Here is a 26,911-nt window from a genome sequence, read left to right on the forward strand (position 1 = left end):
CACCGCGAGTTAGTACCACGACAGAATGGTCACGTGGTACACCCGTCGTCTGCTACCATGGCGACGACGTGCGCACGGAGTACACACACGCGCGCGAAGGTTTTTGTTGCTGTAGTTGCGTGCTTTGCGCATGAAAACAATTCAACCTAAAAGAAGAAACAACGAAGACATAGCAGAACGTCAATCATACTTCTAAGCGAACCGGCGAGAACCTCAGATATGGTAAGCGTGTCGGTTTTTTGTTGCATGGAATTTATTTATGTCCGCTGCAGTCCGCAGCCACCGTAGCCGGTGTGTGACTTGTCATGATCGTATTATGAGTATACCGTCCAACATTCTTCCTTACTCTAGCTAACCTAGCGAAAACAAGAAATGCCGATGAAGAGGTTGCTAAGAGTTTACAAGTGACGATGTACGCACATATGTTTATCTGTATTTTTATTGGTACTGTACGGAACGACATTGTGCATAAATATCACGTACGAAATCATCCTAAAGGAAATATTTTTACACTTTAGAGAAAATCTTGATTTTTATACTCTGCGCTCAGCCGAGTACCTCACATGCTTACTCAAATTGCATGGCTGCTGCGGTCTGAATAGTTCTTTTTTTGCTGTTCTTTTACTATTGATATAAAATGATTATCACGCCTTAATATTCATAACTTCATAATAAAAAGAAACACAAATAGCGCAGAGAGAGAATTCTCTGCTCTCCATTGAAGAACAGAGAACTCTGTCGGCGTATATAAATGCAACTACGTGCGCAGAAAGGCCCTAGGAGCAGGAGGGCAGGAAAAGAAAATGAAAGAAAGAAAGAAAAATGCATTATCGTCGTGAGAACGCGATGGCTGTGATGAAAGTCACTTTACAGTTTATCAATTAAGTTAATCACCTCGAAGAGCATCAACAGAAATTTAAAAATTTGACGTTGTTGAGAAGAAGACATATGCCCAAGTATTTCCCCGAGATCTACGAGGGCGGTCCGATAAGTACTTAGCCTTCAAAAGAAAAACGAAAATTTTGGAATGGTATCGATTTATTTCTCAACATAGTCCCCTTTCAACTCTATACACTTGATCCAGCGATCCTCCAACTTCTTGATCCCGTCAGAAAAATACGTTTTCTCCTGAGCTGCAAAGTAGGCTTCTGTGGCGGCAATAACTTCTTCATTCGACTCAAATTTTTGTCCGGCGAGTGATTTTTTCAAGTTGGGAAACAAGAAGAAATCACTCGGGGCCAAATCTGGAAAATACGCTGGATGGGGCACCATTTCGAAGCCTAGTTCGACCAACTTAGCCATGGCGACGGCGCAAGTGTGAGCTGGCGCATTGTCATGGTGGAAGAGCACCTTTTAAGTGCGAATGCACTTTATAAGCGACCCTGAATCCGCCGTCCCATAGCAACGGCGCGAGGAAAGGAGAGGAGCGTCTGTAGCAACGGCGCAGCGACGTCACACTCCACGTGACTGCGCGCGCTCCGCCTCCTCACCGCGGTTTGCGCGGGCGCGCGCCGGCTCCGCACCGCTCTTCTAGGTGGCATTGGGTGCAGTGCTTCGACGCTCCTTCTCTCGCCGTTCGCTCTCTCTCCTCCCTGCGCCCCACTCTCCCGTCCGCTGGCTGGGCGCCTCTCGAAATGTGTGCTCGAGACGCCGCTGTGAAACGCCAACGGCGACCACAAGGCTGAGATTATGGCCGTCAGGTACAATGACAACACAAACAGGTGCTGATGAATGTGTAAATAAATGGTTACGGTACAAATCCTCGTCTCGTCATTAATTTACGCCATTAAAATTACTGCGCCGTGTACTCTCGGCGCAAGAAATGCATTCGCATTTCCTCACGATTCCCTTCGGGGAGGTGGGGGCATTTTTTTCTTCACCAAATGTCGCCGTTTTTTTTCGCAATTCGGCGTCGAATCAGCCCAGCAATTCCGCGTAGTAGGGTCCTGTCACCGTTTTGCCCTTCTCAAGGTAGTTGACAAAGATCCCACCTTGAGAATCCCAGAAAATGGTGGCCATCACCTTTCCGGCCAATGCGACAGTCTTCGCCTTCTTCGGAGCAGGTTTTCCGTGTGCAGTCCACTGTTTCGACTGTTCTTTGGTCTCTGGTGTGTACCAGTGGATCCATGTTTCGTCGACGCTCACAAAACGACGCAAGAACTCCTTCGGATTATGCTTAAACAGCTTCAAACACTGCTCTGAAGTGGTCTCACGGACGCGCTTGTTGTCCGGAGTGAGCAAATGCGGCACCCATCGCGCCGACAGCTTTCTCATGCCCAAAATTTCATGCAGGATATGACCCACGCGGTCTTTTGAGATGCCTACTGTCTCAGCTATCTCGAACACCTTCAGTCGGCGGTCGGCCAATACGAGGTCGTGGATTTTTGCCACGTTATCGGCCGTGGTAGCCGTTTGCGGGGCCCCTGGGCGAGGCTCATCAAAAACCGACGTGCGACCATGTTTAAACTCATCGAACCAATTTTTTACGGTTGCCATCGAAGGAGAAGACTCACCGTAGACGGCATCCAGTTGCTCTTTGATTTCGCTGCACGATTTCCCTTCCAAAAACAAAAATTGAATCACCGACCGATATATTGCTCTTTTTCCATTTTTAACGGACACATGAACATCACCTGCTTCCTCAAGCGGCCAAAACAAAACCGCGAGCCCGATTCGACTGGACCTTCGCATGTGTCCCTCTAAGGGAGCGTACTTAACGTCAGTATATGTCTCATGCGATAGAGTCACGCTCTCGCGGTGAGGCTAAGTACTTATCGGACCGCCCTCGTATAGTGGTGCTAGGGCAGTTGAACCTATTCTACATTAGAGATTAGTTCTTTCTTCTCTGTATGCCTGGCAATTTAACAAAATATGTTTCATTTTTTCTAATACGTCAACTGTTGTCACAGTAAGGGTTAGTGGTCAATCCAAGGCGGCACATGTAACTAACGGTGAATGCTGCGTTGACGCGTAGTCGATGATACAGTGTTTCAGGGTGACGAGGAAGGTGACGCGGAAGTCTTGATTTTAAGTCAGGGTCTATGGAACGGAGAGAGAGGGATCTTGAAAGAACAAACAAGCTGATTCTTCGCATGCACAGATCGAACTGCTCTGAAGGTGCGATTACATACTACATAGGAGTTAACAATGGAAAGGGGCGGGGCACAGGGGCGTGACCTTCCTTATTCGTCTGGGGCAGGAGGCGCGGAAGGATGGCAAATTCAATCTTGCAAATTTAATTATTGTGCAACCAGCACACAGAAGCTTACGTATTTCAGTTAAAATGGCAACTACGATATCTGAAAATGCGGTTTCAATTGAAGGCCACGACAGCGACGCATTTCGATAAGAACGAAATACACGAGCATGTACCGGTGCAGATTTGAGGTGGTCAAAAATTAATAATCACGCCGTGGTTTAGGCACGTAGCCACTATAATTACATTCTTTATTGTGTATCAAAGATTACCCCGCAGCACCCAAAGGCGTTACAGCAAGGCGCCCGTGACGACTTCGAATAAACTGCAACAGTGTGTAAAATTGGGCTAGTTGGTTTAACTTCATTGTTTAAACAGCGCAAAAAGACGACGACACGAGAAGGAGGACTACACAGGACAGGCGCTGGACTAACAACTGTTGGGTTTATTGAGCAGAAAAGAATAAATACACGTAATCCGACTGCGTGCGCATCATCGCATTACAGATAATTGTCACTCCTTTCAAGCAGGCTAAATTCGCAGTCATGCAGACAGATAGATGGGGTGGAAATGCAAACATCATTGTTGCACTTAATGTGAAAGGCTTCTATGATTTCACGAGACTTCGAATAAACTACAAAAGAACAGACATGGCCTAGTTGGCAGTACATAATTCAGACAGTACTAGCGCAAAGAATTACAGATAAAGACGGGACACAACGCTAACAACTCAGTGTTTATTGCACGTGATCACATATATAGACAACGCTCAAGAAAAGGGGGAGAAAGGGAGAGTTGTTAGCGCTGTGACCCGCCTTGATCTTTCGCCGCCCGCGTGATTCTTTACGCCACTGTCAGAATAAAATGCATCTTTTCGTTCACTCAGCGCACTAGCTTTTCAGTCAGCCTGTTCCACTGGTTAATTGTTCCGCCAGAAAATGGAGTCATACAATTTCGTCTTGGCAGGGTACTCCGGGTTTTGCAGTCATTATCAATACGCTGTGAGATGTGTTGAGGTCTCCTCAACACATCTCACAGTAACACATTTAGGTAATATTCACTATTAATTCCAGTTTCATTATGGTTAATCGTATATAAGCTTCTTGTTATATCAGTTCATTTCAACGCTGCAGAAATGGATTTCAATCCAAGCTCAACCTTCACTGCAATGCAGCTCTCTCTTTCTCCATACGGCTCCAAGACGAAGCTAGCAGTGGTTTTGTGTTCGATCGGCAATTACAGAATGTGTGAATTTTACAGCCGATCACTGGCGTAGCTAGGTGTGGTTGGGGGGGAGTTGAAGCCCCCCCCCCTCCGCCCTCGAAAAAAATTTCTGGCTACGCCGCTGCTGTCGATGTCACCACGCAGCTCCTGTCCCGGACCAAGCCCGCAGTGTCGGGGTCGTCGTCGGGCAACGCCGACGGCGACGGCTTGAAGCCCGAGCGTCAGCGGGAGCAGAAGTCAGCCGAGTCCCGACTGCCCACCCTAGAGGAGTTCCTCGAGAAACGCGACTTCACGGGGGCCATGGCTCTGCTCGAGTTCACTGGCACTTCTTCATCTTCGTCCCAGTCGTCTCGTCTCGAGGCTGCCCTGTGGACGGCCTATTGCGCCTTCCATCTGGGGCAGCACCGGCAGGCCATGCGCATCTACCAGGACCTGATGGCCGACAAGTCGATGCCGCCTCCCTTGGTCAGTTGGACGCATACCTGGTACACCCAAACTCTAGGATAGAACCCATTTGTTGAAATGTGTTAATGTCGCATCGTATATTCGACTTCAATTATTCTTTCTTGGAGTGTAAAGAATCGTACAAGCAGAACAACTGGGCACAACTCCAGCTCGGTCATTCCACGCCAAACGCCACAGCCATTTTGGCGACCATCTCCAGTGTACTCGAAAAAAAAATCGTCCTGATGTATTGCATTTAAAACAGTAAATTGCTACAATAATCCGGAGAGAAAAATGTTTTGGTCACGTGAAAGCCTTACGAATTTCGCATAATGTGGTCTGAGTGGCATCTGTCAGAAAATTTATTCTGAGACTATCGTTTTTCGTGTCTACATCAAATTTTGATTACAAATTAAGAAAAGGCGTCTGTGCAAGGTGTTTGAAGCTCAAGAATATTACTGCAATTTTTCTGCCATAAACGCCTCCAGGAGTCCTGCCAAAATCTTCTATATGCTTGCATTTTTTTCTCTTGCAATGTTACGCAATGTATGAATATTTGAGTGATTAATACTTTATCTACGGAAAGTATATTTGCGTTAAAACATTTTCAGGCCACTGAAGTTTGTAAATCTTACGAGAAAAAAAATCACGAATCCGAGAAAATCCTCAAACTTGGTTGTAACCGATTAACAGCTGATTCACTACCTCCGCGCGTCTGACCTTCGCAGGACGTATGGAGCTACCTGGCGTGCTGCCAGTTCCATCTGGGCTTGTACAAAGAGGCCGAAGCGTCTGTGCTGAAGGGCCCAAAGAACCAGCTGCAGAGCCGGCTACTCTTCCACCTGGCCCACAAGGCGGGCGACGAGAAGCGTCTCATGGCGCTGCACCAGAGCCTGCAGGACATTCTCGAGGACCAGCTATCGCTAGCCTCCATTCACTACCTCAGGTGTGTAAGACACCGGCGAATCAATTCTTTGGAAATCCATGAAAGGCAGAAGGTCAGGGGAGGATGGAAACTTGAAGAGATGAGAAATTCTTAAACACGGGGTCTCGCTGGAGCCGACGTTTCGGCAAGCGGACTTGTCTTCTTCAAGGCTGCAACTGCTTTGAAAGCAGTTGCAGCCTTGAAAAAGACAAGTCCGCTTGTCGAAACGTCCGCTCCAGCGGCATCTCGTGTTCACAGATTCTCATCAGTTCTTTGAAGTTACTCAAGTAAAGATTTATACCTCAGGTACATAGCGTTTGCCTTTCCTTTTGCTGGGCTCACTGTCGTGCCAGCTCAGTTACCGTATCACAGCATTGCAGAAATTCCGCATATTGGACAGGGGCACAGACAGATTTTTTTCAAAGGGGGCTAAAACACCCTTTATGTAATTCGCGAGTGCGCTTGTATGTGTGCGTGTATATACACATACGCAAAATTGAAAAGCTTCGGTGGGGGAGGGTCTGAACAACTCCCCCTCCCCTTCCTGGCTACACCAATGTATGAGGTTCTACTTTTTTCGAAACATAGTGTCCTTTTTGATAATATGTGACAAGATGACCTTATATATCTCCGCTTCCAGAAAGGAGTGATTCTGGAAAGACAATCTTCTCAGCCGTACTACTCCTGGGCGAAACTCCCTTTTGGGAGATGTCTTTTTCTTTCAACGCCTTTAGTTGAGTGTCCATGCAACCTAGGCTTCGGCTCGAATCGTATTGCTTTCCGAGCATTCGAAACGAAGGACTATGGTATAACACTTTCTCGCTTATAACTCGCTTGAAAAGTTGGTTCCATGGCAGTTTTACCCATGCTGCCATCATGCTACTTTTTGATGTGCAGTTCGCGCTGCCATGAAGCCACACCTCGAGGGGATGTTTGCATGTTACCGGCAGCCATGTCGTATGGTATATTTTGATAGATAAGTGTTGTTCGCAATGTAGGTTACTTATGTTCCTGTGAGTTTGGAGGCAATGTACGCAAAGAAAGTAACTATTTATTTTCACATAGCAAAACAGGAACAAACACTTGTTGGACTTGTAGCCAAGTCTTATTGGAGGCCCGATAAGCAGAATACAGGCAAAACTTTGAGCTTATCAGCAAGTTAATCAGTGCCACATCTGCTAGAGTGAATTCACAAAAAAAAGCACAACACAGCTCGACATAACGCACATCTCGACAACAATTAACGTGATAAGGATAGTATACAGAACATTATAGCTATTGTGATTGCATAAGCAAAATAACGGCTGTCATATGAATTACGTACATACATACAGAATCGATATATGCAATTTATTGCCAAGCAAAGAATAAATTTAGCACCGGCTCAGAAGTCTTTCACCGCGGTGCTGCACCTCGTTTTACAAAGCACGGTCGTATGTAGAGTGAGACCTCATTGAATGTATTTTTATTTTCAGAGCGCACTACCAGGAGGCGATTGACATCTACAAGCGCATTCTTCTCGAAAACAGGTTAGTTGCATGGCATAATATTACGGTGATAGGGTCTTCGTAATGCGTTACTTGTCGTGATACAAAAGCGTGGAAGCCAAAAAATTGCTCGTAAATGACATGGCGCATAACTTATATGTTACAAATAACGCCCATTTATGACCTTATATATTTGTAGAGGATCTCGAAGGAGCTAAGATTTTTATTCCTGGTTTCGATAAGCTCTATTATGATTATATTCATATGAACGCTCGAACAGCAACCGCGCCATCATGCTGTGCAGAGTACGTGTGGAGTATTGAGTTCAGACATGAAAAGTGTACGTGTTTATCAACAAGAGCGACAACGAGAGCCACGTGAGCTCATCATCGCTCTCAGCTCCATCGACAATGTTAAATTGCGCGGCATTGTGGCTGGATGACACGAGCTAGTGCGCACGCGCATTTGCGTTCCTGCTCAACAGATACACACGCATGCCACACTCCTATGTGCGTACATTCAATGGTCTCTGCGGAACAGACAGTAAAAGGCAAACCTGCCAGATGCTTTGTTCGTTTGCTGGTTTTTTTCTGCCTAATCCATCGAGGAAGGAAAAATGTAGTGGCGCCGCAACATTCATGCGGGGGGGGGGGGGGGTAGGGATTACCAGCGAAGTTGTATTCGCGTTTCTGCCTGCTGTGGACGCCTGTCAGCGCGTTTCTCCGGCGTGAGCGACTGCAGACTGCAGGGGCGTAGCCAGAAATTTTTTTCGGGGGGCGGGTGGGGGGGCTTACCAGCGAAGCTGTATTCGCATTTCTGCTGTAGACACCAGTCAGCGCGTTTCTGCGGCGTGAGCGACTGCAGACTGCAGGGGCGTAGCCAGAAATGTTTTTCGGGGGTGGGGGTGGGGGGGGGGGGCTTACCAGCGAAGCTGTATTCACATTTCTGCTGTAGACACCTGTCAGCGCGTTTCTCCGGCGTGAGCGACTGCAGACTGCAGGGGCGTAGCCAGAAATTTTTTTCGGGGGTGCGGGGTGGGGGGGAGGGGGGCTTACCAGCGAAGCTGTATTCGCATTTCTGCTGTAGACACCTGTCAGCGCGTTTCTGCGGCGTGAGCGACTGCAGACTGCAGGGGCGTAGCCAGAAATGTTTTTCGGGGGTGGGGGGGGGGCTTACCAGCGAAGCTGTATTCACATTTCTGCTGTAGACACCTGTCAGCGCGTTTCTTCGGCGTGAGCGACTGCAGACTGCAGGGGCGTAGCCAGAAATTTTTTTCGGGGGTGGGGGGTGGGGGTGGGGGCTTACCAGCGAAGCTGTATTCGCATTTCTGCTGTAGACACCTGTCAGCGCGTTTCTCCGGCGTGAGCGACTGCAGACTGCAGGGGCAGTCCTCCTTGACCTGAAGGGGGGGCCGGGCAGGCAAATGTGGTCGAGAGTCAGTTTGTGCTCTGTATGCCATGGCAAAAAAATTTTTTTTTGGGGGGGGAGGGGGGGGGAGGGGGGGATGGGTCACGGTCCTGGTGTGCCACTCCCTGGCTATGCCACTGGTCTGAAGACGTCGCAGACGCTGAGCCGCACTCCCAGCTATGGCTGTAGAAATAGCGTCTTTTCCTCTCCTCTGAGGATGCCGCTCCTTCTCTACACGTTTGTTCTTGGGAAAACACTCATTCGTAGTTGCCAGGCCATTTGATAAATTGCCTGTATCATGTGGTGCCCGCCGTCACCGTCGTAATTATAGTCCTGGTTGAGGTTTCTTGCTCACGCGGTGGTGGTGCTCTCCTCAAACGTAAAAAAAAAAGATTATTCGTGCTGCGGAGAGAATGATTTCCCGGGTGATTTGTAAGCTGTCATGGTATGGTCTCGGTAAGCAGCGCCTACTATCTTTAAATCGTCAGCAGCCACGTAGCTACGCCAGTCAGGTAAGTTCATTAACATATATGTTTAGTTAATTAATACTCATAGTTAGCTTGTTGGCAGACGTCCACCGTAACCGTATGATCCAGTTTCTCAAGTGTCCCAGTTTTATTTTAAGAGACTCCTTGCGTGATTTTTTTCGCTATATTCGAAGGAACACCGACTACTAAACACGTTGTTGACGCTAACCCGTGTTAGAGGAGAATAGAGCGTTGAAGAGAAATTCACGACGATCGTGTTTCCTCGGCGCCTTCTTGCAGGGACTTCCTAGCGTTGAACGTCTACGTTGCGCTGTGCTACTACAAGCTCGACTACTACGACGTCTCGCAGGTTGGTAATATTTCTACGCAGCAATCGATGGTTTTAGATTTAAAATAATCAAAGCTGAGCGTTCGAGCGAAAGCAAGCAGATATTTCAAAACATTCACGGAACGTGAGTTGGCTTCCGCTTGATTTGATGATATCGCGAATGTCCGCACCTTTTCTGCTGGCCTCTGCACCATCGAAGTAGCCACTCTTGGTAGCCACTAAAAGTATGTATGTATGTATGTATGTATGTATGTATGTATGTATGTATGTATGTATGTATGTATGTATGTATGTATGTATGTATGTATGTATGTATGTATGTATGTATGTATGTATGTATGTATGTATGTATGTATGTATGTATGTATGTATGTATGTATGTATGTATGTATGTATGTATGTATGTATGTATTAGCGGGAACCAAGCCCAGGAATTCTGCATGGCAGACAGGTGTTCTACTACAGAGCCACGCAAATTCTTGAAACCGCTTCTGAACCCCCTCCCCCCCCAAAAAAAAAGCATGTACAGACGTCATGCAGTGCGAGGAACCACGTTAACACATGCATGTAATAATGCTTGGCAGAAGCGTAGTATCACACCACGCGCCACACTGTGAATTGCGCGACGAGTGGATGTTTTAAAGGCCCACCCATTACAAAGCGCTCAGGAATAATTGACCATCATTACTAGCCACAGAAACAACAAAATGTGCAGCTGCGTAGGTGCCCGTACTGCCTTACGGACGCATAGTGGCTACTTCGCTACTTCGCAAAATGATGAATTATGGCGTAGTGGGTTTCGCTACTGTTCTTGTAGTAGGCATTAAGAGAGCTTAAAACGGCCAACGTTACGCGCCACAGATGATGGTGTCCTCGCGGCCCGGTTGACGCGTCCATCGAGAAGCGAAGAAATGGCAAGCGAATGAGAAGACGATGCGAACGGGGCCCGATTACGCTGTCACGTTCCACTCTTAAAGGCGAAGCTTAAGCGTCCTCCAAGTTTTTTAAAAGCCTGATTGGCAAGAGATAGCACGGCCTTGCTGCAGATGACGTAACAGCCAAAGCATGTACAGTACGGTCCACTGTTAAAGGAAACACTCCAATGAGCACCATTGATTTTGCTGGCCCTCTAACAGCAAGTGGACAGGGAAACATTGTTCATGCACTGCACGAGTCTGTCAAAAAGAGGCTGAACTGTCAACCAGCAGTAGTCTTATGCAAATCTAAGCCACTATGATTTTGCAAGGGAGCGAAATCCAAACACGTCCTGCACGCAAGTGTTCCCTTTAACAGTGGACCCGTCTGTACATGAGAGGAGCTTAGGTATCCATAGATGGTTATTGCGACCAGCTGGCGTCCGCACTTGCGCATGCAAACTTCTTTGCAACATTGTTATTCCTATCTCGGTATGTGCCATTCAGGAGGTGCTAGCGGTGTACCTGCAGAACTTCCCGGATAGCGCGACGGCAATCAATCTGAAGGCGTGTAACCACTTCCGGCTCTACAATGGAAAAGCCGCTGAGGTGAGAGTCCGAGAGGATCATGTGAGCTGGTCACACTTCCCTTGGTTTTCTTGTTCATGTAGACACAATTGCCTCTTAGTTGTACGTTCATAGCTATAAAGCAAAGTCAAATGCGATCCGGCAAGCGCTAGATAGGCGAACTGTAAAACGCATTGGTTAAGAAAGCACATGGACTACGTAGTGATGCAGAGTACGTATTCATCATCATTCAATACGTACCGTCTGTAAACGAGTCATGGAGCAGTTACAGCGAAATGTTTTGAGGCAGCAACCCGAGCAAAACTAACTAACTAACTAACTAACTAACTAACTAACTAACTAACTAACTAACTAACTAACTAACTAACTAACTAACTAACTAACTAACTAACTAACTAACTAACTAACTAACTAACTAACTAACTAACTAACTAACTAAACAAAAAGTCACAGTTTCACCACAAGGGCGAAGCAATGAATGCGATAGCAACAAATTGTAGTGTTATACGAAGCGAGGCTGGCAGCTAACTGTTTTGTATCCGATCTCGCGCAACTACAAAACGCTGGTGTAAGAGAGTACGGCCGCTCCAGGGAGAGATGCTATCCGCATAGTAACTTCGCAGCACGTAGAAGGGTATACGAGCCGCCCGCTGCGATGGCTGTCGAGATAGCGCGCGCGCCAGCGATCGCGACCGCGCCTTAGTTTCAAAGTTCAAAGTTGCTGCTCGCGTGACATCACCCCCCCCCCTCGCGTCTTTCGCGTCCTTTCATGCTCGTTAAAGACGGACGGGGCGTTTCCTGTGTGCTTCGACGGCAGGCCTCCCGAGCAGGGTGATGTTATCGCATGCACCCTCCAAGCGACGGAAATGGGCCGGCTCGTTTAATCTCTGTTTTGACCGCGTTCGTCGCCCCCGCTCGCGCGCTTTCTACCCGCGGTAGAACATACTATGCGCGGGGGGGGGGGATCTTATCAATTTGGACTTCATACAGGAGGGACATGACGGCGACGGCAAAAACCCGTCGAGACTGTCCATATAACTGCTATCGCAATAAGAAGTATAGATCTATAGTGAGCATGAGCAGAAGTTCATCGCACGCACTTTATGCAAAACGCGGCCCTATTGCATGCTCAACGCCGTTACGGACGTCACGTAGCGGTACTAAAACTCGTTATAGAGAGAAGGAGTACACACAGGACGAGCGTGGAACTTTGTCACATGAGCAAGTCACATGATTCGTTGCGTGAATGTGAGTTAAAATTTGGCATTCATCCTGCGTGTACTCTCTCTTTGCTCCAAAGCTATAAGCGCCAATTTAACCACTTTTCATCCAACCTATTCGCCCAAAACTTGTGTTTGCGACTATAAATAATCATGTATAACAACGGTGCGCAGATTTTGTGTACGAAAGGTAAAAGGTGACAGAACAATAATTACAGCGTTGTTCGTATTCTCAGAGAGAGAGAGAGAGAGCGACACAGAAAAAATAATAGAAAGGTAGGGAGATGCGCCACAACTATAACATACGATTTGCTAACCTACACAAAGGGGAGGACAACGGGAAAGAAAGGTGGAAAGGAAGAGCGGAGAGAAGAGCAGGCGCGCGACAAAATAAAAGGTAATAAAAGAAGGGAGCTGAGGGGGAATCCTACAGCCTATCCAACAGGCAACTGCCACGCAAAAAGTTCAGTAAGGCCTTAATCGATTTCCGGTGCGACGACAGTTCGGGTCGGTATTCTAGCACTGACTGTCCCGACAAGGGTCTGTCGTCAAGGCGGGCCAATTAACACAGCAGCTAGCGGCAGTAGGTGCGCGCTGTAGCGAGGACAACGACAAAGAACTTGTTCTACAGTTTCTTCGCTGCCGCAGTGCTTGCAAGCAGCACTGTTCTTGTCCTCAAGTGCATAGGCGTGCGCGGGGTTGCCCATCAGGGGGGGCAAAGGTTCATCGCAGCGCCCCCCCCCCCCACCCTACTAAGTCAATGTATGGGGCAGATTTTGAGCCCCCCCCCCCCTCTTAGGTGACTAGAAGGGTCAATGTACGGGGCAGATTTTGCGCCCCCCTCTTAGGTGATTAGGCGGGGCGGCCGCCCCCCCCTGCCCCCCCCCCCCCCCCCCTGTGCGCACGCCTATGCTCAAGTGTTCGTCTTCATTAAGGATAACGATGTGTTCACCGGTCGTGCAGGCGGAGCTGAAAAGCCTGCGGGAGCGGGCGTCGCCCACCTTCACGTACGCCCAAGACCTCATCAAGCATAACCTGGTGAGAAAGTTCACGTGTTTAAATCTACGTACCATACGTGTGGAGGTTGGAGAATCTCAAAGTGTACATTTGCAGTTTGTGAACGGTTACGGGATGAGCGCTTGGTTTGCTGAGTTGGTAGGGAGTCATGGTGCGAAAAATGGCCACTGGTAAAATGAGAAGCAGAACGAAAAAAGCAAAGCATGAACGCCCAGCATCACTTGAAAGGAAGAGTGTAGAAAGTACGCTGGTGTTGTCTGTCGACACAAACACATCAATTGCTCTTGGTGTCAAAGATGCAGTAAACACAAATAAATGTTTGAGTACAGTGTTTGAGAAGTAAACAGAAGTACGAATGTTCACTCAATCTATACCTGGCAATGCGGTGCTAGAGCTGTAGTATATACGGCAGCTGTCGCGGCGCTGCTTCAATTATTCGGCTAGAACTATAGTTTCTGTTTGATTTTGAGTGCTATTTTAACACGACGCATGTCCTCTCAGGTGGTGTTCCGTGGCGGCGAAGGTGCGCTGCAGGTGTTACCAGGCTTGGTAGGCGCCATTCCCGAGGCACGCCTCAACCTCGTCATCTACTACCTCAAACAGGGTGAGGGGTGTTATCAGCCATGCCATTATACCCGCAAACAGGCGTTCACCCGGTGCACTTGGTACCCGCAAACAAAACAAAACAACGGAATGTTCTCAAATAAATGTGAGCGACGCTGACTAAGGAAATTTTTCGGCATACATCTCTGGCAGTTTTTTTTAATGTTATTTGAATAAAAACATGCATTGAGCTAGATGTAGCGACTGCAGTCGCTTACAACCTACGAATAAATATAAGCTCCGACCACAAAACCTCGTTGAAAGAGGGTTGAAAGAGGGTTGAAATCGGGCCTTGATGGTAATACGTACGGCAAGTAATATGCGAAGACCAACGCATGTGTCACGTTCTTCCTCTGTACGTGTGTTTCTTGCGCTTGCTTGCGCTTGCTTGCACAATACCGAAATGGTGCAAGTAAGCCGAAGTGCACATGACTTGCAGTACTTTGATTTTGCTTGTGCACCTAGCTTCCAGTATGTGTTAAGAAAGCGCGAGTTGAATGGAATAGCCGAGGCGACGCAGTCACTGATTCGTTCCGCTTTCCTCAGACAATATCAAGGAGGCCCACAACCTGATCAAGGACCTGGAACCCACCGTGCCGCACGAATACATCCTCAAGGGAGTCGTCAACGCAGCTATCGGACAGGCTCAAGGATCGGTTAGTATGTGTATTGGACATAGATATATTACATATCAGATACTTCAATTGAATACTAAAGAAGCCAGCGAGATGTTGCAGCTGTTATCCGTACACCACGACGTCAACACATATTTGAGGTATTGTTTCAGGTAAAACGGTCTCACAGTGTTCGTTTCTTACCACATCTAAATTGTTCACACATCTTTGTTTTTTAATCAAGTTATATGACGGGCACCGCTACTACATAATCATTATAGTTCCCCGATTGTTGAAGACAGAAAGACTGCTACATTGTGTTTACTGTAGAGTGGTCAAGGCACCTGCCCAGAACCAGGCGAGAGGGAGGGAGGTTGAAGTGCTACTTGTTAAGAGAATAGAGGTCACGCTATCTTCTACAGCATTTAATTAAGTAATTAAGGGAGCTTGGCTCAGCGCTACTGGGAAGAAAGTAAGGGTATAAAAGAACAAAAAGAAGGGGAGGTAGTCATGGTGAACAAAGAGGTGCCAGAGTACGAGGTGACCGAAATGGCGAGAGGAGACAGGACACCGCATCAACAACCAGCTGGCTTCGCACCACGTGAAATCGCCATTGTCGCTTGCGCAGTCTGCTTAAAACGCAGATCGCCCGTTCCAGAAAAGTCCAAATTAGTTGGACTTTTCCAGCGGACACTCCACACAAAGTCAATAGAATTATTTCCTGTGTACCACACGTACTCGTTGTGTACCTAGAGCAGCGTAACATGGGCGTGAAATGGATCTCGGTAACATTTCATAAAGGAAGGCAGCATACGTCTAGTAGACATTGGTTTTTGGAGGGACAGTGAATTTTGTCATGGGTATGTATAAATAGGGGGAATCCCGTGAAAATTTGTTTCTTTGTGTCATATTTTCCCGCAGCGGGAGCACTTGAAGATAGCACAGCAGTTCTTCCAGCTTGTCGGAGGGTCGGCCAGCGAATGCGGTACGTTCCACCATTATCTGTGTCAGAGGTATGAAACGCAAGGACGACATCCGAGACTTCACAGAAAATGCATGCTCCTTACTGTCTAGACAGCGTGCTTCGAAATACTTCCTAACTTACAAAGTCTGTTGTGCCAAAGTGAATTAAAAGCGTTGCAGTTCAATGTGATTTGACGAACAGGTAGGTGTCCTTTATTTTTTGCTGTCGTCTTTTATGCTAAAACATTTGCTTTGAATTCTCACAATATCCGACGGCACTTTTGTTCGAAATAACAGACAAAGGCAGAGTACATTAATCTTGTCGTGAATTTCACTGACACAGCCAAGTAAGCTTCCATGTGAAAAAAAAAATCCCACACACACATCTAACTGTAACAAGAAAAACGGGAATGTTTAGTTTGTTTAGAAATAAAAAATTTCTGGAGCTATGGCTCTGCTACCAGAGTTATCAAGGATGCAAGTAGGTAGCTTAGCGAAGGGTTGTACTGGACCAGTGGTACAGTGCACATGATACACCCCTTTTCAGAAAGCCCGCAAGGTGGAGTATACGGAAGTGGCAGAAAGTTCCTCCACTTTGCGGCCTTCCGCACGACTGACTTGACAGCTACGCTTCGGTCTTTCCAGCAAAGCTCCGTGTTTTTTTTTTCGACATGTAATGATGTACTTTTCCAGAAGTTTTTTTCGTTTTTGTGTTATACCATATACCTATGCTCATTGCCTCGATTATTTCTTGCGCAGTCCCCTAACAATTCTAGATGCTGAACTGTGCAATTCTGAATGTACCACAGCCACTTGTTGTACATTCAGAACACCACCGGAAACGTTACCAGATCGGAAGAGTGGCGGCTTGGGCTAGTTGCTAGGTTATGGTGAGAGCTGTAGCGCAAACTGGCGACAGAGAACGGCAAAGATGGCATTCTTGCACAACAGTGCACCGCTTGCAACTGCACGCCCCTCTTCTAAGACACAATGAGACTCTATAAAAAAAGGGACGATCGCACCAGAATTACTGTCGAGGCTGAGCAGATGGCACGTGAGTGCGACACTTGTGTGAGTAAGCCGTCCATGTTCCTATCTGAGGAGGAATTAAGTTATCTGGGAGACATTGTCGCGCACACTACGTGACTTATTTTCTTAGTTGTTTGGTCTTTGATTTCCTAGATTTTTTTTGGCTTGCTTGGTTTTTCGTTTTGCTCATTTCCACGTGTTTCTTGAGTTCGTCGTCGACTACGTATTTTTCGTGATCTGCATAACGAACTCAGTTGGAAGTAGCGCTCGTCCTCGCTTATTCTTTCTTCGAGCTCAGTTTGAGCTACAGCTCTCATCATGAACAAGTCGTTGTGGATGTTGCCCGCCGTGTACGACCTCGGCCTTCGTGACGCGATGAATGAGAGGAACCAAAGGGGAAACGAGAAAAAGCGACACCGCTTCCACGACCGATGCAGTCAATCCCTGACCGAGGAATCGAACAGATCTCGAAACGCCGGGCCTGTTTCAAACTGTGAATGTTTCCAGTTCAGCGTCTGCAATTCTTTCACTCAGCCACACAGAATCCTGTCAAATACGTTTGCACTTATGTGCCCTATCACGCGGAGTCCTGGCACTCTTTCTTTCGACAAAACGTTGAGAAGTGTTCTCAAGGGGCGTGCGTTGTGGGGCTAGGAGTTGTATTGCCGATTTTGCCAAAAGTTGTAATATATGTACGAGAATTCAGCGGGTCGATTTCAAGAAGCGATATAACGTGTCACTGGCCGTTTCGACGAAACCGGCGAAATGATGTTGGAACACTGAAACGTAATTAGGCCGAGCCGAGTTGCTAGTTAGTACATTCATACAGAAAAGATCGTGACATATACAATAGCAAATACAGGAATCGGGACAGAACAGTAAGGACAGTACATTTTCCAAACAAGTGAAACTTTCATTGCGTGCGCGGAAAATGGTAGTTGCAGAGTTTTCTTGCACAGTAACAGGTGAGCATCGAAAAATCCAGTTTCATAATAAGGAACACTTTTATAGGATACTGCATGCAAGGCAAACACAACCAACTGTTGTGAACAAAATGAATGCGCACATATAAACGCTCAGATCCTCCGTATGATACTCCCATAATGCTTACTTGCAAGTGAAATCTGAAGTAGACCTTGTTATAGAATAAGCTACTACAATAACTTATTTAGGGCACTCGTGGGCTTGCCAGGAGCTTCTTTATAAAAAAATTAAAAAAAGCACTATAGTCAGCACTATAGCGTTGTTTTACTTAGGTTTTTCTTGCACAAGGATGACGAAACTAAGCAACAAAAAAAAAAGAATCTCAATTTGAGACGATGCTCCTATAGTATTGCATCCTTGGTGCTGATGCACAATGCTGAAGAAGCGTGTCTTGTTCCGCGAAACACGCGTGCACAGAGTTTTACGAGGGGGGTTCCTATCCGAGTACAGACTCATCCATTCTTGAGTATATAGTATCTCTTTACAATAGCAACCATAGCCACGCCTGGACGAAAAGAATAACCAGAAAAATAAAACAATTCTGTAAAAACTGCGCGAAAAACGTGGACAAAGGGAGAAACGGACGACCCTTTGTCCACGTTTTTCGCGCAGTTTTTACAGAATGCATTACCAACTCGCCCAACAGTCTGTTCTTCTAAAAAATAAAACAATATGCGGAAGGATGTTCAATATATGTGCATTTGCGAGTTCTGTCCGGGGTTCGGCTCACTGCACCAAACTAAGGGAATTCCTGGGTTTCTGTACTCTCTGTACGGCGTTGCTAGCAATCTGTTTTTGTTCTCTGCAGACACTATACCGGGTCGCCAGTGCATGGCGTCTTGTTTCTTTCTGCTCAAGCAGTTTGATGACGTCCTGCTCTACCTGAACTCCATCAAGGTGAGATTGCCGCGGCTGTATCTGTCCGTACGAATGCCTTGCCTTTGCAGACCATCATATAAATATCTGCACACTAGTTTGATTGCTTACAAGCAATCAATTTCCAGAAGGAACACATAGTGTTCAGAGGTGAGCGCAGTGTTGTGCATAAGAGAGTGGCCTGAAGCAGTGGCTGTGGAGCAGCTAATTCAGCTGATGCGTGGACTGAAAACTGCCAGTTCTCGTAAACAAATTATGCGGGTAATAGTGATCTGAAGACATTCCTTCTTCGTGTCTTTATTTTTTTTCCGCATTTCTTTTCATTGCTAACGGTGCCGTGTGATAGCACATTATGCAGGTTCATTATGTTACGTTATTTCTCAGTGTGAATAATTGGTAGCGCTATTCATGCCACTGTATGGCAGTGGCGGATCCAGAGGGGGGGGGGGGGGCGATAGGGTCGATCCCCTCCCACCCCAAAGCCTGTGTCAGCCCCCCCCCCCTTCATTCAGTGCCTGTCATCTACCTCCTTTGTCAGGTATAATAATAATATCTGGGGTTTAACGTCCCAAAACCACGATATGATTATGAGAGACGCCGTAGTGGAGGGCTCCGGAAATTTTGACCACCTGGGGTTCTTTAACGTGCACCTAAATCTAAGTACACGGGCCTCAAACATTTTCGCCTCCATCGAAAATGCAGCCGCCGCGGCCGGGATTCGATCCCGCGACCTGCGGGTCAGCAGTCGAGCGTCATAACCACTAGACCACCGTGGCGGGGCTCCTTTGTCTGGTCGCTGAGGCTACCACTGCCCAAAGGGGGAATAGAGAATCTTGTCAACGCCACTCTACCTACCTCCTCATATAAGCCCGTCAACCCCACGGTCGGATAAAGGAACCGCCCCCACCCAAAGTAGGCACCTGGATCCGCCAGGTGCCTACTTTGGCGAAGTTTTGATGAAGCTGTTTAGGCGACGCACGGCAAATCCAAATGAACGGGCCGCAAAGAAAGCGAGAACTATGAGCGAATATGCATTGAACACTACGACGTAGTAGAGACATTCGTGCTCGCGAGGTATCGGAAAGTTTCAATAAACAAGAGTGTTGACGCGGCAATGAATAAACAGCAGCAACAACAAAGTTAAAGGCCTCTTGAGCGATGTATGACGCAATTTGTCGCATGCAGTTGTGCATGTCGTATCATCATTGGATATAATATAAAATTGCATTTTCATATATATGTTTTCTTGCTATGTCTTGGCGATGGCTGATCTATAGTTAGCCGCATATTCCAAGTTTTCGGCAGATGGCGCTTAAAGTAAGTGACGTATAGAAAAATTAAAGAATCTGCTATGTAACTTGATCCATTGCATGCTATTTGGGTGCCGTCACTGTTGTATCTTTGTTACTGCTGATATAGGGTCGAGTACGCTTGCGCACAGCTGCTTGTACTCGACGAGCTTTGTTGGCTGTCATCGACTGATGGGAGCGTTTGTTACTTCAGAGACTCCGGTGTAGCATATAACACCAGAATAAATTAAAATTAGCAGACTCAAAGGGCCGGGCTCCTTCAGAAATACGTAACGGCAATACATTCAGCAATCCTTCAGCAATAATTTTTTTGAACGCACGACGTTTTCAGAATAACCGACTGCATTATGTAGACTCTTCGCTTCATGTTTTCATTCCACAGACTCTTCATTCCACAGTCGACGCGACGTTGCCAAAGCTTTGTCGGGCATGGCTTGAAATTGCCTCTGCAAATTTTGTTGCCGCGTCCATATTAAAATGGCTGACAACTCTGCCTGTGGTATGAGTGGTCGCCAGAATTTATTAATTTTTAGAATACCTACAACTGTCGCAAACAGTTGTAGCACCGAGCGCAACGAATGCATTTCCGTAATTATTACGGATGACTAACTAACACAAGCGACTTTAGCAATTACCTGTGTCAAACGAGTGGCCGGGCTGTGCACAGATTCTGGGCATGTTGTCACGGGGTCGTGAAGCTTCTCGAACACTGCGGCGCGGTCAGCGTCGAGTGTTGATAACCGTCCTTGCTGGTCAAACCCGAATACATCAAAATAAAACAAGCGGGCGTGGCAATATGCTGTTCATCTCCATACCTAAAGAATATAATTTTTTCCTCTTCCCCCTTCTCTGTTTACTAAAACCCTGGCGCCGCCCATGTCTCCTTATACACACCTTTACGTCCCCATCTATCTGCCCCGCAGGAAAAGGTTGCAACATCGATCTTTTTTTTTGTCTTAGTTAAGCTTCCCCGGCCCTGCATTTCTTTCGTAGGAAAATATTTGATGAGGTCCCACACATTGCAGATTAACCTTCAGTAATTTCCTGATGAGAGTAGATAATTCTTTTTCTTCAACGTTGTTTCGCAGAGTTACTTCTACAACGACGACACGTTCAACTTCAACTATGCCCAAGCGAAGGCTGCTACGCGAAACTTCAAGGAGGCCGAGGAGGTGAGTGGACAAGTTGTTGCTTGAGTTGAATAGAAAAACGTCCATCTGTAAACTGAGCCACAGTTAAACGACCTCTGTAACGCAATGGAAAATATGTGGCTTTCTTTTTCATTAAAATATGATTATATGATTGTATTATCAGTTTTTTTTTGTTATGCGAACACGGAACAGGAAGACGGTTAACGTCATTGCGTGATAAGCAGAAATTAGTACAGCAAATAATTATTTATGATGTGCAGAACCCTTGAGTATCACGAATATAACTGATCTGTCATTTCAATATTTAAGCGAAAGAACAGGGATAATAAATGAAAACAAAATAACAGTTTCCAGATTTTGAAGCCGTTTGTAGAATGGGAAGGTGGTCACCCCACTGTACTTAACTACATGATCGCATGCCGCAATGCTTTCGTAACACTTGCATCCCGGGTGAGCACACGAAACGGGGAAGGGTAAATTTGACAATGAGGCAAAGGAAAAGTTCAAGCGATGACATCAACAGACTAGTTCACGGTGAACACAACAAATGGACGAGGGGAACGACCGATCGGTTGCAGATAACAGCGAATGGTCGTGCGTTAGTACAAGAAGTCAGGAAGTTGCGTATTAAATCGATGCAGTCCTTTCGTCGGGTGTGCTTATGATCGTTGCAGTATGTTGCCTAACCGTTAATATTGCTAGACATAAAGGACCCGGCGCGCTGAGGACAACTTCTGTGACGAGTACTATAGTATATGAGAACAGGAACAAAAAAGGAAGCAGAACGATCACGCTAACCGGCTCTATTTTGCACACAGAGCTGGCAAACGCTTTATACATTGCGGCGACAGCTGTGTATTCCCTGCTGTTCTCAGAGTATTCTAAGCTGTGCGATCCTCGCAGGGCCTGCGCTCAGAAAGTTGATTCCCTTGATATTTTTGGACAGTAGGATGCTAGTCATGTGGGATATCGGACATATTATCGTGACCAGCCACTGGCAAACAGAACTTACGAAGAAAAAAAAAATCGTTGCAGGTTCGCAGGCATTTTTGCCCGTGGCTTTAATTACGCTAGAGAGCGTTATCGCTTAGAAGCCGGCTGCCCAGTGATCGCACGTTACACTTCTATGTAATCACGCGTAATATTTGTTCGGATGAATAATTTTCATTATCACGCTTCCATTTCTACTGAATGTTTACCACACTTGTACATGACACATAGAAAGTGCACATAAGAGAAGTTATTGAAGATTGCACAAGAATGTCTTGGAGTAAAGTACAATGTACTGAATTCAAAATAGAGTCTAAGCAGAAGGGAAAATACAAGGAAAAAGCTTTTGTTACTTTCAAGACGCTTCCAAGATGCATTTTCGTGTTAAATCAGAAAAAAGAAAGCACGACGAAACAGTATAATGCCAAAAGAGCTTTGTTTGAGTGTGCGCATCCTTACGAACTGCTGATGTTTGAGAAAAAGAATTGTGCCTTTAGCATCCCCGATGTGTTGGTCTCGGGCTCTCTTGCTAGTGGATTCGATTCTCTTTACCAGTATTTGGAAAAATTTTGGCATATCCCACGCATTGTGGGAATCGATGTCAGGCGAAGCAGTCGGCGAGTATTTGCCTATGCCGCATTGGTTTGCCTTAAGCCAAGCGTTACGAGATGAGTCGGTGTCCTTGCTTAAAATATATAGTTGTGCGCATATCATGGGCTTACCAGGCACGTCGATTACCTTGAGCTTATGGTACGACGTTACATCGGCACTCGCATTAGAGCACGGAAGTCAGTTTAACTGAAAAGAAGGGCATGCTACGTGGTGTTGATGTGTATATCATATGTAGCGTTCGTGGACGTGTTTCTTTTGGATCGAATAGCGCTTTAGACGATTGCTTGCTCAAAGTAGTGCCTATTCGCTGTTCATTACATGCTATAAGAACGGGTAGCCGACACTACAATCGCAATGGGTTTTAGACAAGCATTACTGCTACAAGTGGTTTTACGTAGCCATTCCCACAAATGCTGATGTAGTACATTTATTTACCATCTGTACCATGTGGCTGGCTGTTGTGGGTCGTTATAGGACGTATGTCCGCGTTTTTCTGCTTCTGTGATGTCTACATTAATATTGCCAACGTGAGCAGAATATTTTCAAATCGGTACCAGACTACTACTGTACATACATCTCTACCATACATACATCTCTACCGCCGGATACTTAGAGCAGGTGGAAATTACAGAGGACTCTTGTTGGAGCATGTAGCGGGTTACATTGCCATTTATTGTTTGCGTATACTGTGACCGTTTGCTATGCTTAAGTTGCTGCTCGCATCGTAAGAGCGGGCAATGTTTTAGTGCGTACCCTCAACTAAGCACCAATATGAGAAGTCCTCTTTACAGTTTAGAGTTTGAGGCCTCATGATGCTCCATAAATTATGCATGACCATTTACGCAGGTTCGATGAAGAGTGCTATTGAAATTGTTCTGTTTGCATTTCCCGTGGCCTAACGCTTGTATGGCTGCTGCAGGTGTTCCTGATGATTCAGAGTGAGAAGATAAAATCCAGCTACATCTACCAGAGCTGGCTGACACGATGCTGTGAGTTAGTCTATGTATACTTTGTAAATATTGTGAAAATATGACAAAAATTACGAGAGTGATAGAGGACACGGACGCTTGTGTGCGTTCAGTAATTGCGTCCGGGTCCGTGGCCACACATTGTTGCTTTTTGACGCGCCTCGAGCGATGTTTCGGTTTTCTTAATTGCACTGTTTTGACATACTGGCCTGAATGCTTGATGGATAAATCCACATTATTTTGTATTACATATTTTTTTTCATTGAATTTGTGAGCTCCTAACACGAAACGTCTTCCAAAAGCCACTGTAAAAGTGAATAACTTCTTTAAAAGAATTGCAACAGACTTTCAGTTGGTTCTGTGGTTAAAAAATTCGCCAGAACGTTACATTGAAGGCCGAAGCCTGCTTCACAATTGGTAATTGAATGAAGTTATATAATATAAGACCAGATTTATTGCAAGACATAACGAGACACGCACTGACTTTACCTTCATGTTCTCAGTTAATTCCAATGTGCCCCCCCCCCCCATTTTCTGAAGCTATTTTGCACCTCACTTGGTGTTGCACTTTCTCCGGGATCGGCTGACTTTTGACCAAGCGGCGATGTCATTTGATATGATTTCATCATGTGACGTCACTCATTTTGGCAAAGAACATGACGTCAGTGGTGACGTATGTCACGTTGGTTTTTGTACCACCTAATTCGCCTGCCGTGTTTCGCTCAAGGGGCCATGAACTGAGAAACTTAAGGCTTTCGTTTTAATAAGCCATCTATGCCTTCGTACGTGTTTACAGAGGGATCGAAAGTGCACCGAGAAACATCCGTTTATTGCGTTACGTAGTACGTGATTTGACCGGACACGCCTGTAACGAACAATGCATACAACTCTGACTTCCTCATATCGACATTACAGCACCTGTCTTGGACGGCCTTCCATATATCTCGTGCGCCTTAACGTCAGTTTCAGTTGTAAACAGTGGCTCTCATCGCAGCATACAAACACGACATTCACGCTAACCGTGCCCACTGTGCACGCAGATAAGTGCGGCTACAAGCCATGGTGTCTATAGAGCGCATTTAGCATGCTCCATATTAGCGAGCACGCAGTGAAAATTTGTGTAAAAGACTCCACGTAGTGCTACCCGACTCAACGATGACATTCTCCCGCAGACATCATGAACGGCAAGCCTCAGCAGGCATGGGAACTGTACCAGAGCATGGACACCTCGAGCGAGTCATTCAGTCTTCTGCAGCTTCTTGCCAATGACTGCTACAAGGTGTGCGGACAGGCTACAGCCCCCGCCTTTTCTTCTTCGCTTTAATGTAGAAAATGAGCTCGTTGGAATGTACTCATGACGGCCAGTGCAAACAAGACAAGAGACAGAAGAAAATACACGACACAGGCGCTGTCCAAGTATCTAAAAACATAGCCTGCAGTACCCTCGGAATCTCGTTCTAAAGCTCAGTCTACTCTTCCAAGAAAGTCCAGGAAAGTCTACTGAAGGCTACTGAGGGTACTGAAGGCTACTGAAGGCTTCTGAGGCTACTAGAGGGCTACTGAAGTCGGGGAATTGTATCGGGTCAAGAGTGGCGCCAGTACTGAGTAATATATTCCTTGAAAAATTAGACCGAGTGCTAGAACGAGATTTCTAGGGTATTGCACAAACATGTTTTTAGATACCTGGACAGCGCTTGTGTCGTGTAATTTCATCTCTCTCTTGTTTGCGCTGGTTCTTTGTTTTATTTTTACTACTTCAGCATTTGTCAGTTATGTGCCTGGATAAATCTTTAACACCCTATAATGTCTCGGTACTTGCCGCATTGGCTAAAACGTTGAGTTTCTGAGCTCGAGGTTACGAGCTGCATGCATGCCAGCCGCGATGACTGTATCCGGCAGGGTACGCAGAGCAGACACGATCGAGGGATTCAGTTGCACATGAAGCAGCCACAAATTTTTAATTGTGATCAAGAGACCAACCTCACGATGTGCCTCATATGGCCAGCCCTAAATTGGGCACGGAAAATATGCAAAACTTACTCTTTCTTTAGCTTAACGTCTCGTGAATGTAAATAAAATGCAGAAAAAATATGAAGGTCTTGTTGATTTTTCTAAATGTACTTTTAGAGCACTATGATCCCACTGAAGGCACCATCATCTCCTGGAGGTCGACTAATTTACGACCCACAGAAGCTGGCCATCGTACATTTTAAAATAATGCCTGCAGTGACTATCGAAATACAAGCGCTGGTATTACTATTCATTGAGTGTGTGCGGGATGCAGCACCCACGCGCAAGAATGCTGGGGTTTCTTGCAAATGTGGCACATAGAGACAAATCTGTTGCCACCGCCTAGTCGAGTGAATGCTCGCTGTGCCGTCATTGGGAATGACAATATATGCTTTCGCGAGGCTTGTGTTGACTGGTGTTGGGCGAGCCTTGGGCGAGAGCTTTGACACGGCTGCATAGATATGGTGCTCCATAACTAGCAGTGAAAAAAAAAAACAAAGACCAACACAGAAAACACAAATAGATGACAAGCTATCGCGAAGCGAAAGCAGACCTTCTACTCTGCGTTTCAACTTTAGCGGCCTGTCGACGTCTTTCAAGATCTATGTAATTGTTCCCGCAAGCAGAAGTCTTTATAAATCAATGAAATGTGTTTTTATGTAATTCCGAGATAACACTTCACATAATGTTTAGGTTCAAAAGTAACCACCGCTCTCGGTGCACGCAGATGGGCCACTTCTTGTACGCTGCACGTGGATTCGACCTTCTAGAGAAGATTGACGCCAACCCGGAATACTGGGAAGGCAAAAGGGGAGCCTGCGTGGGTACCTTCCAGAGGGTGATTGCCGGCAAGGAAGAGCCGTGAGCATCACTACGTTACTATGAGATAATTGAAGCTTGCCCTTGAAATACGAAGATACGGCAGTGTGCACTACAAGGCAAATGTAAGGACAAGGGGGTGGGCTGGGTGCTAAGGCGGGACGACCAAAGCAAGAGGAACGACTTAAGTTGCTGACCGAGCCTCTGTACTACACTGCAGAAGCGGGCACCAAATACGAGGCGAGTGTACAGAGGCTTATACGAACGGATTACCAGCCGAAATACGAAGATTCGTGCAATACTTGATTTTCGGATTAAGTTAAGAACATACTTCATGCAACACCTTGGAATGTCCATGGCCTGGATCATAACTGGCCTGAGCGCATTCGAATAGTAATTTCTGTTGATTATTAAAAAAGGAAATGCCTTGCGGATAGCCTCGTCCACGTTATTACGGTCGCTTCACTGTGATAACAATGACACAATGCAATTCACGACGACTATCATCGTGAAAAAAAAACTGCACTGAATTCCCTGATGTTATTGAGATTGTGCAGACCTTGAAGCAGGCACACGAAAAGCCACTTTATTTTTCATAAACACAGGGAGTGCCTGCGGGAGATCGTGGAGATGCTGAAGTCCGAGAGTCACTCGCAAGCCGAGACCATCAGCAAGGTGATACGCGGATGGTGCAAAGAGAAGAAGATTGCGCTCTCTTGATTGCCAGGAAAGTCTGTGTACATA

The 26,911-nt window shown here is 46.3% G+C and overlaps 1 protein-coding gene across 1 annotated transcript; it reads left to right on the forward strand.

Annotated features, from left to right (window-relative positions):
* The first annotated feature begins 83 nt into the window (after positions 1-83).
* Positions 84-26,911, forward strand: LOC119400793 (intraflagellar transport protein 56). Its single transcript, XM_049417785.1, has 16 exons — positions 84-222; positions 4,565-4,885; positions 5,593-5,810; positions 7,265-7,318; positions 9,451-9,520; positions 10,921-11,022; positions 13,185-13,259; positions 13,740-13,842; positions 14,388-14,497; positions 15,377-15,440; positions 18,240-18,328; positions 20,706-20,789; positions 23,290-23,359; positions 24,511-24,617; positions 26,076-26,209; positions 26,773-26,911. The coding sequence occupies exons 1-16, from the start codon at positions 220-222 to the stop codon at positions 26,885-26,887; spliced, it is 1,719 nt and encodes a 572-aa protein (XP_049273742.1). The 5' UTR covers positions 84-219; the 3' UTR covers positions 26,888-26,911.

The sequence above is a fragment of the Rhipicephalus sanguineus genome, chromosome 7 (assembly GCF_013339695.2).
Source record: "Rhipicephalus sanguineus isolate Rsan-2018 chromosome 7, BIME_Rsan_1.4, whole genome shotgun sequence".
Taxonomy (NCBI): domain Eukaryota; kingdom Metazoa; phylum Arthropoda; class Arachnida; order Ixodida; family Ixodidae; genus Rhipicephalus; species Rhipicephalus sanguineus.